We start from the raw sequence: 17673 nt of genomic DNA, 5'->3' as shown, positions 1-17673 counted from the left end.
TCTAAAAAGGAAAACTTTTACAATGTTTTACCATTTTATTTTCTGAAAATCACTCAGAGGATGGGGTTCCACCTTCCTCCTCTGAGGAGCCTCCACTGCACCCAAAGGACATCCAGCCAACTTGACACAATTGTGGGAAGCATTGGAGTCAACATGGGCCAGCATCCCTGTGGAAGGCTTTCACACCTTTGAAGAGTCCATGCCCACGAATTGAGCTGTCTGAGGAAAAGGGAAGGTGTACTCCAAATTAGGAAGGTGCCAAATTTGTAATAATAGTGTATATCTGCCATTTAGCAGACACTTTATCCAAAGGATTTGCAGTCATGTGTCAAACACTTTACATATGGATGGTCCCAGGAATCAAACCCACTACCCTGGTTTTACAAGCACCATACTCTACCAACTGAGCTACAGGACCACAAGGAATGATCAAGGAATGGAGAGATAAACACACACACACACACACACACACACACACACACACACACACACACACACACACACACACACACACACACACACACACACACACACACACACACACACCACACACACAGCCTGAATTTGAAAAATTTAATTTAATCAAAGACCACATTGAAACTGACATACTCCATATTTAGTTCAAATCAAATGTTATTTGTCACATGAATACAACAGGTATGATACCACAGTGAAATCTTCTTTCAAGCACAGCCGGAATCTAACAAGACTGTGGTGACGACTCACGATACAATACGTGAAGCTTACTGACAAGCACTTAAAAACAATGTAGTTCAGAAAAAATACAGGGGGTACCAGTACAGAGTCAATGTGGAGGCTATATACAGGGGTACCAGTACAGAGTCAATGTGGAGGCTATATACAGGGGGTACCAGTACAGAGTCAATGTGGAGGCATTATACAGGGGTACAGAAGCAATGTGAGGCTTATACAGGGTACCAGTACAGAGTCAATATGAGGCTATATACAGAGTCAATGTGGAGCTATATACAGGGGTACCAGTACAGGATATGTGGAGGCTATATACAGGGGTACCAGTACAGAGCAATGTGGAGGCTTATACAGGGGTACCAGTACAGGCAATGGAGGCTATATACAGGGGGTACAGAGTCAATGTGGAGGCTATATACAGGGGGTACAGAGTCAATGTGGAGCATATACAGTGTACCAGTACAGAGTCAATGTGGAGGCTATATACAGGGGGTACCAGTACAGAGTCAATTGAGGGTATATACAGGGTACCAGTACAGAGTAATGTGGAGGCCTATATACAGGGGGTATGTTACAGACAGCAATTTTTTTATACCTTTATTAACCAGTAGGCCAGTTGAGAACAAGTTCTCATTAACAACTGCGACCTGGCCAAGATAAAGCAAAGCAGTGCGACAAAAACAAACAAGAGTTACACGTAAACAAACATACAGTCAATGTAACACAAATAGAGAATTCTATGTTCATTGTGCAAATGTAGAAGAGTAGAGGTAATCTCTCTCTGTAAAACTCTACTAAATATAATTACATCACCAAATAATTGATTAAAACATACTATTTTGCATCTTCCTCTGGGTAAATTGACTTCAATACAAAACCTAGGAGGCTCATGGTTCTCAAGCCCTTCCATAGACTTACACAGTAATTATGACAACTTCCGGAGGACATCCTCCAACCTATCAGAGCTGGTACCCCCTGTATCAGAGCTGTTGTACAACCAATGAAAGGATCAGAGAATTAATCTAGTACTGAAAGCATAAGCTACAGCTAGCTAGCACTGCAGTGCATAACATGTGGTGAGTAGTTGACTCAAAGAGAGAAAAATTTAATAGTTGAACAGTTTTGAACAAATTAGGATAAGTGAGAGAAAGAGAGACTTCGTAATTTATTTTCCACTTTCAATTTCACTTACTTAGCTAGCAAATGTAGCGAGCAAGTTTAGCCTACTTAAACACCCTGCTCAAACAGAGCGTTGCTCTGTTAGCTAGCTGGCTATGACTTTCCAAAACAACACGGGAACTCTTCCAAGTCAAGGTAAGCTTTTGGTTTTACAAATGTATTGCCACCGGGGTCTACCAATGTAAATACTAAACTGCTTACTGACTGTACACTGTAACGTTACTGCATGATTGTAGCAGGTTTACTAACATGTTAGTTCTATTAGCTATGTTGACTATGATGTTACTTTAGCTAATATGGTGACAGCGATGTAGGCTGTGTGTAGCAGTTATGATATGGTTTGGCTTGTAAATGTTTTTTTTGCCCGGTTACATACAGCTGATGTGTTGTGCATTGAAGTACAGAAGCRAAKGGAAAAGGTGAGAGGAGGAGAGAAGGAATACAACGTGGCTGTTATGAAAGTGAACTGTGTTTACGCCTGATCAGGGTTGTATTCATTCCACCRATTCTGTTGACAAATGTTTCTTAAACGGAACAAAACCAGGATAAACATACCTGAATTTGTCCAATAGAATCTCTTGTTTGAAACTGTTGGACTACTGATTAAACCCATATCAGCTAGATGTAGGCAAGAGTGTGCAAGGCAGTATTGAATGTGTCAATATTTTTTTTCAGATTTTTCTCTCGACCTGTGTGCACCTATGTTGTAAACTTTCATTCATAGGCTAGGTTGTAGCAACCTCAGGATGGGTATAGGGGGGAATTTGAGTATCATGTAGTAGCCTAAACCTATCGCTGTTACATTGAACAGTGTGAATGGAATATGAATGACAGTCATCTAATATGCTGTAGTAGAAATAAGTCCATGAATAAACAAATCGTCCTGCCTCATCTTAAACGGCACTGACCGCCACTGTTTGGGTGGTGGACCAACTCTTGGTATCATTCATGGGCAACTGTAGCGTTGCAGTTCTTGACACAAACCGGTGCGCCTGGCACCTAATACCATACCCCTGTTCAAAGACCCTTATAATATGTTGTCTTCCCCATTCACCCTCTGAATGGCACACATACACAATCCATGTCTCATTTGTCTCAAGGCTTAAAAATCCTTATTTAACCTGTCTGTCTCCCCCCTTCATCTACACTGATTGAAGTGGATTTAACTAGTGACATCAATAAGGGATCATAGCTTTCAAATGGATTCACCTAGTCAGTCTATGTCATGGAAGGAGCAGGTGTTCTTAATGTTTTGTATACTCAGTGTTTAGCACTACAGATAATCAAGTGCTATTTGCATGTGATGCATTTGCTCTATTGTTTACAGTATTATTTGTATCTTATAGAGAGTGGCTTTAAGGTAAAAGTATGGTCACAACTAATAAAAACGAATGTGAAAAATAAACAGAGTATTAACACAAATGTGTTTTAACACACTACCTATTCATGGAAGTATTTATTCATCATCTACATATTCATATTAAGCTTCTCCGTCTGTGTACAGGAACGTATTATTTGTAAGAGAAAAAACATCAGCTTATTGTTAAATTATTATGACGTTCTTTCCAATACAAAAAGTGTAGTAACTATTGTTTCCAAACTGCGTTACTCACTCCAGTCAGCAGATGGCGATGTGCGTTTTTCCGGTGATGCTTCTTGCGTGACGTATAATTTACTGGGCGGGTCGCTTCTTCAGGAACAACAACACGGCTACTCTTTCAACCACCTCGGTAGCTTGCTAGCCAACATAAAACTGGAAGATTGACGCTTTAGACCATGTGAATGTACATTAGCTAATCTCAGTGTTTAAAACACATTTCTGTTGACGTATCAACTGGTTAACTTGAACCTCATTTGCTTGTTCAATTTGCAAACTTGTTAAAGATTGATACTGAGCCTAGCACTAGGTAATTCGCTAATGCTAGCTAGCTAGCTAGCTAACATCCCTGACAATGAGCTCACTAAACTACTATTCCCCTGTTAAAGAAGAGGAGTTCTGCTGTACAGAGAAAGAAGCTCTGACGCTGAACATTGTCGTGAAAGACGAAGAGGAGGGTATTACAGTGAAAGGAGAGAAAGAACCTCTGGCGCTGAACATTGTCGTGAAAGACGAAGAGGAGGATATTACAGTGAAAGGAGAGAAAGAACCTTTCAGAATGAAAAAGGAGGAAGAGGAGGCTGTTATAGGGAAAGAAGAGAAAGCACCTTTTAGAGAGGAAGAGGATGCTATCTCAATAAAGGTGAAGGAGGAAGACGTTTTGGGAGTGAAAGAGGAGGAGACAGAATATCAGATTAACACCAGTGAGTACTTTCTTAAAAACAGGGGCACAAACTCTGCAGTTGTTGAACTAATGTGGGGATTTAAAGGGGCATTCTACTGAAGTTCTACACTTGAACATGTTGTTCAGTACTGTAGGAATTGTTAAAGGGTCAATCTGCCATTGTTACATATATTTTGGGGTCTTTTAAATGAGATTTATTGAATTCTCCATGTGGTCTACATTAAAGTGCACCTCATCTAATACAACAGACATTTAAAATGTAATATTGGAGCATAATTTCTTAATAAAATATTGAAAGGATGCAACAGGCACCCATTTAGTGGAATGACCCTTTAACATTTGCATTTTAGGCTGTTTAGAGAGATTAATGCCTCTTGTAAGACCCTATGATTGCAATAGATGGTCATAAGTTTACCATCTGTTTGATGTTCTCATTCACACAGGAGAGGGACATGACTATTGTGGATCCTCTGGGGAGCCTCAACAACATCCTGATGCTGACGAGTCAGAGAAGAGTCTCTCCAGATCAGAACACCAGATGGTACAGCTTGGTTTGGTCTAGCATACAGCTTGCTCTATCGGGGTCTGGGCTGGGTTTCTGTAAAGCACTTCATGACAGCGGTGACATCAGCATCCATAATATGTGTCTGTGTCCCCTCTTTATGGTTACCAGGACAACACTAGCCCTTTCACCCTCCTGGAGTCCCCGTGTCGTACCTCTCCCGGGGGCTCCTTACTGCTGGGTATGAAGAGGTTGTCTGTGTTGCTGGTGGACTGCAGGAAAACAACGGGGCTGAGTGGAACTGTGAGAGGAGGAGAAGAGAAGAAAGGATCAGATTTGACACATCAAAGTAAGTTCTGTAGTTTAGTTTGAACAAATACAATAGATCTGCCCACTGGTATCTGTTACCAGGACAACCCGCAGAGTTCTGTTAGTTTTGGGGCGGCAGGTAGCCTGGTGGTTAGAGCGTTATGCCTGTAACCGAAAGGTTGCTAGATCGAATCCCCGAGCTGACAAGGTAAAAATTTGTCATTTTGCCCCTGAACAAGGCAGTTAACCCACTTTTCCTAGGCTGTCATTGAAAATAAGAATTTGTTCTTAACTGACTTGCCTAGTTAAATAAAGGTTAAATAAAAAACAATGAAAATAGTTGACATGAAGATAGAATGGTATATTTCTACCACAGTAGACAGTTCTGTTAGTTAACAGGAAGATAGACTGGTATCTGTTACCAGGACAACCAGCAGAGTTCTGTTAGTTAACAGGAAGATAGACTGGTATCTGTTACCAGGACAACCAGCAGAGTTCTGTTAGTTAACAGGACGATAGACTGGTGGATATGGATGTTATGAATATCATAACACTGAAAAAGGATTCTGCCAATGAAAAGAGAGAAACCAATAGACCATATTAAACCTTGATGAAAGTTAGCTTTGGAGAGAAAGTTTCAATGATCCGTTGTAAGGTGCATGTTTTTCAAAACCTTTTCCTTAAAACATTATGGATGTTACATTGTCTGTCCCAGTCAACCCCCCTTTCTTTACAAGATTGTAGAACACACAAACTAAACTCCAGACACTTCAATGTGGTCTGTATTGCTTCATTAACATCTGATCTACAGAACTTGTTAAAAATGGCAAATATATTTTTTTAAACAAGCTCCGTACACTTTTTCTAAAAGCCATGAAATATGATTGAATGAAAAGCTTTTTTTGTGAGACTCTGTAATGGACAAAATTCATTCAATTTCCTACTATAACAGGTCAAATAAAGCCTGAACTCCAACATATAGATTTTAATGACCATTGTTTCATTTGGAAAAGATTAACTTTATTTGTTCATATGTAACTGACGTCAGTGTGCTGCTAACAGTTTAGCTTCCTCGACTGTCCCTGTCCCCATACCAGGCTCAAACTAGTGATCCTCTGCTTCTCAACACGTGATCGCTCTCCTTGACAATGAACCGATTGAGCTATACAAAAGGTACCAGTTGGATAGCTCCATCTGTGTCATTTCAAGCTAGCTGTGGAGTGAGTTTACGGCACGTTCTCACCTCCGTTACACATGTTCAGGTTGACTTTTCCACGGAATCGACCACATACAGGACCAGTCAAAAGTCAGGACACAACTACTCATTCAAGGGTTTTTCTTTATTTTTACTATTTTCTACATTGTAGAATAATAGTGAAGACATCCAAACTATGAAATAACACTTATGGAATCATAGAGTAACCAAAAAAGTGTTWAACAATATCCCACACCGGTCAGGTAAATGGATTATCTTTGCAAAGGAGAATTTTTTGCTTTTTTACTTATTTATACTTATTTTATGTTTAAGGAAGTGTGTAGGTCGCATTCTGTATCATACAACTATGAAGGTTATATACACTGCTCAAAAAAATAAAGGGAACACTTAAACAACACAATGTAACTCCAAGTCAATCACACTTCTGTGAAATCAAACTGTCCACTTAGGAAACAACACTGATTGACAATACATTTCACATGCTGTTGTGCAAATGGAATAGACAAAAGGTGGAAATTATATTATATGAACGCTGCCCCACCATCACACAATTACAGTTGTTGTTTACACAACCAAAAAACGGTCAATTACAAATCTAGATCAAGTGGGAATAGTTAATTTTGCTAACATTTCGCTTTGTCATTTTATGGGTAGTTTGCTGAGGATTTTTATTTATCACACAATTACTATTGTTGTTTACGCAACCCAAAAAATAAAACCCTTTTGGTCCTAGACTTGGCGCTCCGGTACCGCTTGCCGTGCAGTAGCAAAGAGAACAGTCTATGACTAAGGTGGCTGGAGTCTCTCTTTTTTTTCAGACCTTTCTCTGACACCGCCTGGTATAGAGGTCCTGGGTGCCAGGAAGCTTGGCCCCAGTGATGTACTGGGGCCGTACGCACTAGCCTCTGTAGTGCCTTGCGGTTGGAGGCCGAGAAGTTGCCATACCAGTCAGTGATGCAACCCGTCAGGATGATCTCGATAGTGCAGTTGTTGAATCTTTTGAGGACCGATGCCAAATCTTTTCAGTTTTCTGAGGGGGAATAGGATTTGTCGTGCCCTTTTCACGACTGTCTTAGAGTGTCTGGACCACAAAAGGTTGTTGGTGATTGTGGACACCAAGGAACTTGAAGCTCTCAACCTGCTCCACTGCAGCCCCCGTCGATGAGAATGCGGGTGTGAAAGTTCCTCCTTTTCCTGTAGTCTACAATCATCTCCTTTGTCTTGATCACGTTTAGGGAGAGGTTGTTGTCCTGGCTCACACGGCCAGTTCTCTGACCTCCTCCCTATAGGCTGTCTCGTCGTTGTCGGTGATCAGGCCTATCACTGTTGTCATCGGAACACTTGATGATGTTGTTGGAGTCGTTGCCATGCAGTCATGAGTGAACAGGGAGTACAGGAGGAGACTGAGCACTAACCCCTGAGGGGCCCCCGTGTTGAGGATCAGCGTGGCTGATGTACTGTTACCTACCCTTACCACCTGGGTGCGGCCCATCAGGAAGTCCAGGATCCAGTTGCAGAGGGAGGTGTTTAGTCCCAGGGTCCTTAGCTTAGTGATGAGCTTTGAGGGCATTAGGGTGTTGAACGGTGAGCTGTAGTCAATGAATAGCATTCTCACATAGGTGTTCTTTTTGTCCAGGTGGGAAAGGGGTGTCTGGAGTACAATAGAGATGGCATCTTCTGTGGATCTGTTGGGGCGGTATGCAAATTGGAGTGGGTCTAGGGTTTCTGGGATAATGGTGTTGTGATCCATGACCAGCCTTTCAAAGCACTTCATGGCTACAGACGTGAGTGCTACGGGTCGGTTGTCATTTAGGCAGGTTACCTTAGTGTTCTTGGACACAGGGACTAAGGTGGTCTGCTTGAAACATGTTGGTATTACAGACTCGGTCAGGGACAGGTTGAAAATGTCAGTGAAGACACTTGCCAGTTGGTCAGCGCATACTCGGAGTACACGTCCTAGTTATCCGTCTTGCCCTGCGTTCTTGGGAATGTTGACCTGTTTAAAGGTCTTACTCACATCGGCTGCGGCAAGCGTGATCACAGTCGTCCTGATGCTCTCATGCATGCTTCAGTGTTACTTGCCTTGAAGCGAGCATAGAAGTAATCTAGCTCGTCTGGTAGGCTCGTGTCACTGGGCAGCTCGCGGCTGTGCCTCCCTTTGTAGTCTGTAATAGTTTGCAAGCCCTGCCACACCCGACGAGCGTCGGAGCTGGTGTAGTACGATTAGATCTTAGTCCTGTATTGAAGCTTTGCCTGTTTGATGGTTCGTCGGAGGGCATAGCAGGATCTCTTATAAGCTTCTGGGTTAGAGTATTGCTCTGTGAATGCAGCAGCTATACCATTTAGCTCAGTGCGGATGTTGCCTGTAATCCATGGCTTCTGGTTGGAGTATGTACGTACCATCACTGTGGGGGACGATGTCATCAATGCACTTATTGATGAAGCCAGTGACTGATGGGGTATACTCCTCAATGCCATCGGAAGAATCCCGTAATATATTCCAGTCTGTGCTGCAAAACAGTCCTGTAGTTTAGCATCTGCTTCATCTGACCACTTTCTTATTGACCGAGTCACTTTTATGGTCAGATTTGCCAAATGGTAGGCGAGGGAGAGCTTTGTACGTGTCTCTGTATGTGGAGTAAAGGTGGTCTAGAGGTTGTTTTTTTTCCGCTCTGGTTGCACATTTTACATGCTGGTCGAAATGGAGTAAAATGATTTGAGTTTCCCTGCATTAAAGTTCCCGGCCACTAGGAGCGCCACCTCTGAGTGTTTTCCTGTTTGCTTATGGCCATATTTTTATTGAATCTTTATTCAACTAGGCAAGTCAGTTAAGAACAAGTTCTTATTTACAATGACGTCCTACACCGGACGAAACTGAGTAAATTGTGCGCCGCCCTATGGGACTCCCAATCACGGCCGGTTGTGACACAGCCTGGATTCTAACCAGGGTGTCTAATGACACCTCTAGCACTGAGATGCAGTGCCTTAGACCGCTGCGCCACTCGGGAGCCCCCAGAGATACTCTACCTCAGGTGAGCAAAACCTTGAGACTTCCTTCGATTTCGTGCACCAGCTGTTGTTTACAAATATACATAGACCACCACCCCTTGTCTTAACAGAGGCCGCTGTTCTATCCTGCCGAAAAAGCTTACAACCCGCCAGCTGTATGTTATTCATGTCGTCGTTCAGCCACGACTCGGTGAAACACAAGATATTACAGTTTTTAATGTCCCGTTGGGAGGATATAAAACGATCGTAGTTCGTCTATTTAATTATCGATTGATTGTACGTTGGCTAATAGGACCGATGGTAAAGGTAGATTGCACTCTTGGCGACAGATCCTTACAAGGCACCCGGACCTTTGTCGTCAATACCTCCGTCTCTTTCTCCTGCGATTGACGAGAATGAGGGCCTTGTCGGGCGTCTGAAGTAAATCYTTCCCGTCCGACTCATTGAAGAAAAATTATTTCTCCAGTACAGGGTGAGTAACCGCTGTCCTGATATCTAGAAGCTATTTTCGGTCAAAGACTACAGTGGCCAGAACCCTTATGTACAAAGTAAGTTACAAATAACTGAGAAGAAGCACAAACATAGGACAATCGCACAATGTGGTTCACTATCTCAAACCCATATGAATCTATTACATCAATAAACACTACTGAACCTACATGATCTATTACATCATAAAACACTACTCAACCCATATGATCTATTACATGATAAAACACTACTCACCCACATGGTCTGTTTCAGTAAAACACTACTCAACCCCATATGACTATTACACCATGAAAACACTACTCAACCCATATAGATCTATTACATCATAAAACACTTTTCAACACATATGATCTATTACATCATAAAAAACACTATTTCACCCATATGATCTATTACATCATAAAACCTACTCAACCCATATGTCTATTACATCATAAAACACTACTCAACCCATATGATCTATTACATCAAAAACACTTTTCAACACATATGATCTATTACATCATAAAACACTAAAGCCCATGTGATTCGTATTATAAATCATATAACACTACTCAACCCATATTGATCTATTACATCATAAAACACTACTCAACCCATATGATCTATTACATCATAAAACACTTTTCAACCCTATGGTCTATTACATCATAAAACACACTCAACCCATATGATCTATTACAGTCATAAAACTACTCAACCCATATGTCTATTACATCATAAAACCTACTCAACCCATATGATCTATTACATCATAAAACATACTCAACCCATGATGATCTATTACATCATAAAACACTACTCAACCCATATGATCTATTACATCATAAACACTAAACCCATATGATCTATTACATCATAAAACACTACTCAACCCATATGATCTATTACATCATAAAAACACTCAACCCAATATCTATTTACAATAAAAACTTTCAACACATATGATCTATTACATCATAAAACACTACTACTCAACCGTATGATCTATTACATCATAAAACACTACTCAACCATATGATCTATTACATCATAAAACACTACTCAACCCTATGTCTTACATCATAAAAAACTACTCAACCCATATGATCTATTACATCATAAAACACTACTCAACCATATGATCTATTACATCAATAAAACTCCTAAACCCAATGATTCATTACATCATAAAACACTTTTCAACCCTATGATCTATTACATCATAAAACACTCTCACCAATGATCTATTACATCATAACACGCACTCACCCTGATGACTATTACATCATAAAACACTACTCAGACCCATCTGATCTATTACATCAGAAAACACTACTCACCCATACATGATCTATTACATTCATAAAACACTTCTCAACCCTATGATCTATTACATCATAAAACACTACTCAACCCATATGATCTATTACATCATAAAACACTCTCAACCCTATGATCTATTACATCATAAAACACTACTTCAACCATGATGATCTATTACATCATAAAACACTTTTCAACCCATATGATCTATTACATCATAAAACACTACTCAACCATGATATCTATTACATCATAAAACACTCTCAACCCATGATCTATTACATCATAAAACACTATCAACCTATGATCTATTACATCATAAAACACTACTCAACCCTATGATCTCATTACATCATAAACTACTATTCACCCATATGATCTATTACATCTAAAACACTACTCAACCCCTATGATCTATTACATCATAAAACACTACTCAACCTATGATCTATTACATCATAAAACACTACTCAACCCATATGATCTATTACATCATAAAACACTACTCAACCCGTATGATTCTATTACATCATTAAACACTATTCAACCCATAGATATTCATCATAAAACACTACCAACCCATAGATCTATTACATCATAAAACACTACTCAACCCTATGACTATTACATCATAAACACTACTCAACCATATGATCTATTACATCATAAAACACTACTCAACCTATGATCTATTACATCATAAAACACACTAACTCAACCCATATGATCTATTACATCATAACACTACTACAACCGTATGATTCTATTACATCATAAAACACTATCAACCCATATGATCTATTACATCATAAAACACTACTCAACCCTATGATCTATTACATCATAAAACACTACTCAACCCGTATGATCTATTAATACATCATAACAAACTACTCAACCCATATGATCTATTACATCATAAAACACTACTCAACCCGTAATCTATTACATCATAAAACACTATTCACCATATGATCTATTACATCATAAAACACTACTCAACCCATATGATCTATTACATCATAAAACACTACGTCCAATCCCAGTATGATCTTATTAACATCATAAAACACTACTCAATCCCCATATGATCTATTACATCATAAAAACTCTTCAACCCATATGTCTATTACATCATAAAACACTACTCAACCCATAATGCTCTATTACATCATAAAACACTTTCACACATATGATCTATTACATCATAAAACACTACTCAACCCATGATCTATTCCATTATAAAACACTACTCAACCATATGATCTATACATCATAAAACACTACTCAAACCCTATGTCTATTACATCATAAAAACACTACTCAACCCAATGACTATTACCTGCATAAACATTTTCAACACATATTCTATAACATCAACTAAAATTACATCTAAACCCCATATCATGTTTACATCATAAAACACTTTCAACCCGTATGATCTATTTACATCATAAAAACACTACTCAACCACATGATCTATCAGTCATAAACCCTACTCACCCATATGATCTATTACATCATTAAAACACTTTCAACCCATATCATCTATTACATCATAAAACACTACTCAACCCATATGATCTATTACATCATAAAACACTACTCAACCCATATGATCTATTACATCATAAAACACTACTCAACCCATATGATCTATTACATAATAAAACACTACTCAACCCATATGATCTATTACATCATAAAACACTTTTCAACCCATATGATCTATTACATCATAAACACTTTTCAACCCATATCATCTATTACATAATAAACACTTTTCAACCCTATGATCTATTACATAATGAACACTTTTCAACCCATATTATCTATTACATAATAAAAGTCTAATAAAACACTTTTTAACCCATATGATCTATTACATAATAAAAATCTAATAAAACGTATACAAATATGTGAATTCATAACATGTGAATGAACAAGCCTTTTCATACTGTATAATATGGCTGTATATATAGACTGAACAAAATATAAACGCAACGATTTCAACGATTTACAGTTCATATAAGGAAATCAATCAATGTCAATGAATTCATTAGACCCTAATTTATGGGCTTCACATGTCTGGGCAGGGGGGAAGCTATGGGTGGGCTCCACCCGGTGGGGAGCCAGGCCCAGCCAATCAGAAGTAGTTTTTCCCCACAAAGGGGCTTTATTACAGAGAGACGTTCTACTCGGTTCCATCAGCTGTCCGGGTTGCTGGTCTCAGTCTCCCGCAGGTGAAGAAGCCTGATGTGGAGGTCCTGGGCGGGCGCGAATATACGTGGTCTGCGTGAGGCCGGTTGGAAGTACTGGCAAATTTCTCTAAAACGACGTTGGAGGAAGCTTATGGTTGAGGAATTTACTGTACCAGTCAAAAGTTTGGACACACCTACTCATTCCTGGTGTTTTTCTTTATTTTTACTATGTTCTATACTGTAGAATAATAGTGAAGACATCAACTATGAAATAACACATAAGGAATCATGTAGTGACCAAAAGAGTGTTAAATAAATCAAAATATTTTATATTTGAGATCATTCAAAGTAGCCACCCTTTGACCTGACGACAGCTTTGCACACTCTTTGCATTCTCTCAACCAGCTTCATGAGGTAGTCACCTGGAATGCATTTCAATTAACAGGTGTGTCTTGTTAAAAGTTTGTGGAATTTCTTTCCTTCGTGCGTTTGAGGCAATCAGTTGTGTTGTGACAAGGTAGGGGGGGTACACAGAAGATGGTCCTATTTGGTAAAAGACCAAGTCCATATTATGGCAAGAACAGCTCAAATAAGCAAAGAGAAACGACAGTCCATCATTACTTTAAGACATGAAGGTCAGTCAATACAGAATATTTCAAGAACTTTGAAAGTTTCTTCAAGTGCCGTCGCATAAAACATCAAGTGCTATGATGAAACTGGCTCTCATGAGGACAGTGAGGACCGTACCACAAAGGAAAGGAAGACCCATAGTTACCTCTGCTGCAAAGGAAAAGTTCATTAGTTACCAGCCTCAGAAATGTGCAGCCCAAATAACTGCTTCACAGAGTTAATTAAGATACACTATCTCAACATCAAACGTGTCAGAAGGGAGACTGCGGTAAATGCAGCCTTCATGGTCAAATTGCTGAAACAACCCAACAAATGCTCCCATATGTGGCGAACCCTACAAGACTGTTGGAAAAGTATTTCCAGGTGAGCTGGTTGAGAGGAATGCCAAGCTGTCATCAAGCAAAGGGTGGCTATTTGAAAAATCTAATATATATTAGATTGTTTAACACATTTTTTGGTACTAACATGTTTTCCATATGTTGTTTTTCATAGTTGATGTCCTCACTATTATTACTACAATGGTAAAATAGTAAAAATAAAGAAAACCCTGAATGAGTAGGTGAGTCCAAACTTTTGACTGGTATGTACATAAATTCCCATGGGCAAACAGCTCCAGTGACATTCCTGCAGTCAGCCAATTGCCCGCTCCCTCGAGAATCTGTGGCATTGTTGTGTGACAAAACTGCACATTTTAGAGTGGCCTTTTATTTGTCCCAGCACAAGGTGCACCTGTGTAATGATAATGCCGTTTAATCAGCTTCTTGATATGCCACACCTGTCAGTGGATGGATTATTTTGGCAAAGGAGAAATGTTCACTAACAGGGATGCAAAATTGTGCCCAATTCAAGAGAAATAAGCATTTTGTACGTATGGGAAAAATTCTGCTATCTTTTTTTTCAGCTCATGAAACATGGGACCAACACTTTACATGTTGCGTTTATATTTTTGTTCAGTGTGTTGCTATCAGTTTTAGAAACATATGATGTCATAGGTTATTCATCACATGAGAATGAACAAGCCTTTTCAACTCTATGATATGGCTGTATATAGACTTACTATATATAGTAACTATCAGTTTTAGGAACATCTACCCCAAATATTTCACCTTTTTTTTACTTACCCAAAATATGACATCGCGATAGTCAACATGTTGAAAATCTGTGAACGTCTAAATAAGAAATTGGTCCATTTAAACAGCATGTGTCGAACCCTTTCAACAACGGGGATGTGATATGTGCTTGATCTTCGACGTAAAAACTAGTTTTGGACTTCCACACAAAATTCCTAATTTACTTATTTTTCAGTTTAAGGCGCATCTGATGTGGTCGCATTCTGTATCATACAGCTATGAAAGTTAATATTTAGAACCACCTGCTCGATGGAATCTGCGACGTCTGTTTAAGTGTCCTAGAACTGTCTAGTTTTTGTGTTCTGACTTGTTAAAACAGAGATGAAAAAAATAAGTAATGTAAACATATTATCAGTAATTACCAGGAAGCTCTACAATATTTGTTTTAAAATACACCAAGACTGTTAAAACTGGCATCAGGTTATTGAGGATCTGATTATTATTTACCCTCGTAGCAAGGCCGTTTTTATCATGTGGAGGTTTCATTCAGGTCTCTATTAAATGAACACTCTGTCTTTAGCAGGAGAAAGACCAGACTCAGAAGAACACAGAGCCAGGGACGTCCAAACCAGCAAGAAACACCAGTGTTCCCACTGTGGAAAGAGTTTTAACCAGAAAGGACACCTGAACCAACATGAGAGAATACACACAGGGGAGAAGCCTTACCACTGCTCCCAGTGTGGAAGGTTTTAACCAGAAAAGCTACCTGAAAAAACAGAGAATACACATAGAGGAGAAGCCTTACCACTGCTCCCAGTTGGAAAGAGTTTTACCCACTCTTGTGTAATCTGAAACACATGAGAGAATACACACAGGAGAAAAGCTGTACCACTGCTCCCAGTGGTGAAAGAGTTTACCCACTTACGTAACCTGAAAACACATGAGAGAATACACACAGGGCAGAAGCCTTACCATTGCTCCCATGTTGGAAAAGAATTTTTACTACTTAAAAACCTGAAAACACATGAAGCAATTACACACAGGGGAGAAGCCTTACTGCTGCTCCCAGTGTGGAAAACGTTTTTAACCAGAAAAGCTACCTGAAAAAACGAGAGAATACACACAGGAGAAAAGCCTTACCACTGCTCCCAGGTGGAAGGGTTGTAACCAGTTAGTGCACTGAAACGACATGAGAGAATACACACAGGAAGAAAAGCTGTACTATTGTCCCAGTGTGGAAAGGTTGTAACCACTTAGGTGTACCTGAAACGACATGAGAGAATACACACAGGAAAAATCGTATTTGCTCCAGTGTGAAAGGGTTGTAACACTTAGTGGACCTGGAAACGACATGAGAGAATACACACAGGAAAAAGCTGTAACCACTGCTCCCAGTGTGGAAAGAGTTTTACCCACTTACGTAACCTGAAAACACGAGAGATAATACATACAGGGGAAAGCCTTACCACTGCTCCCAGTTGTGGAAAGAGTTTTATCCACTTATGTAACCTGAAAAACACAGACAATTACACACAGGGAGAAGCCTTACCACTGCTCCCAGTGTGAAAGAGTTTTAATCAGAAAAAGCTACCTTAAAAAACAAGAGATCACACACAGGGAGAAGCCTTACCACTGCCCAGTGTGGTAAAGTTGTAACCAGTTAGGACCTGAAACAACATGAGAGAGTACACACAGGAGAAAAGTTACCCACTGCTCCCAGTGTGGGGAAAGGATTTACCCAGTTAGGGGTCCTGAAACGCATGAGAGAATACACACCGAGAGAAGCCTTACCACTGCTCCCAGTGTGGAAAAGGTTTTACCCAGTTAGGGACCTGAAACGGCATGAGAGAAACATATACTACACACAGGAGAAAAGCTGTACCACTGCTCCCAGGTAAAGAGTTTACCCAGTTATTGAACTTGAAAAACACATGAGAAGAATACACAACAGCAGGAGAAGCCTTACCACTCCTCCCAGTGTGGAAATTGTTTTAATCAGTTAGGTAACATGAGAACACATGAGTTAAAACACACAGGAATAAGGAGTGCAGCTGACATAAGGATTAGCTCTGAACAGTAGGATAAATATATGCCCTCTGAACAGTGGGACATAGAGAGGGGCAAGCCCATACGTGGTGGGAGAGTAGGCTTGCAGAACTTGGGAAATTCTGTTAAGGTATTGACTTTCCAGTGTTTTCACTACTGCATTATTTTATGTAAATAAACTGTTATTCTCAGAATGATGTTGGGATAAGTAATACTGTGCATAAAGTCTCGCGCCGCCTCCACTGGCCCCTTAGGATGTGTGTCATAGTATTCATAGGTATCATAGGGATGGGGTCATAAGTAGTCAAGGGTAGGAGTATCATAAGGGAGGTATCATAGGGAGGGGGGGGGGGGGTGTATCATAGGGATGGGTGTGCGAGTAGTATCACAAGGATATTCATAGGATGGGGTGAGTCATAGTATCATATGAATCATTATGGAGGGTATCGATTAGGATGTGGTGGCATAGGATCACAGGGGTATCATAGGGTATGTGGATCATAATATCAGTAGGATATGCATAGGTGATGGGTATCATGAGGATGTTATCATAGTATATCAGTAGAATCATAGATGTATCATAGTGATCATACGGATATCATGATGTGTGTCAATAGTATCAGTAGATATCATAGGATGTGGTTCATATGTATCATCATGGGGATCATAGGGATGGTGATCGTAGGTATCATAGGCGATGGGTATCATGCTCTCTCGTGGT

The 17673-nt window shown here is 39.8% G+C and overlaps 1 protein-coding gene across 1 annotated transcript in view; it reads left to right on the top strand.

The window, feature by feature from the left end:
* The first annotated feature begins 3563 nt into the window (after positions 1-3563).
* LOC112077236 (zinc finger protein 436-like) overlaps positions 3564-17673 on the top strand; it is a 24355-nt gene continuing 10245 nt past the window's right edge. The window contains exons 1-5 of the mRNA XM_070441609.1: positions 3564-4191; positions 4616-4713; positions 4846-5023; positions 15487-15656; positions 17011-17041. Coding sequence (XP_070297710.1) covers positions 3843-4191; positions 4616-4713; positions 4846-5023; positions 15487-15656; positions 17011-17041 — 826 coding nt within the window. The 5' untranslated portion in view covers positions 3564-3842. The remainder of the gene's footprint in view (positions 4192-4615; positions 4714-4845; positions 5024-15486; positions 15657-17010; positions 17042-17673) is intronic.

Source organism: Salvelinus sp. IW2-2015, unplaced genomic scaffold (assembly GCF_002910315.2).
Source record: "Salvelinus sp. IW2-2015 unplaced genomic scaffold, ASM291031v2 Un_scaffold4399, whole genome shotgun sequence".
Taxonomy (NCBI): domain Eukaryota; kingdom Metazoa; phylum Chordata; class Actinopteri; order Salmoniformes; family Salmonidae; genus Salvelinus; species Salvelinus sp. IW2-2015.
Note: the sequence above shows the minus strand (reverse complement) of the source record. Positions and strands in the feature narration are given on the sequence as shown.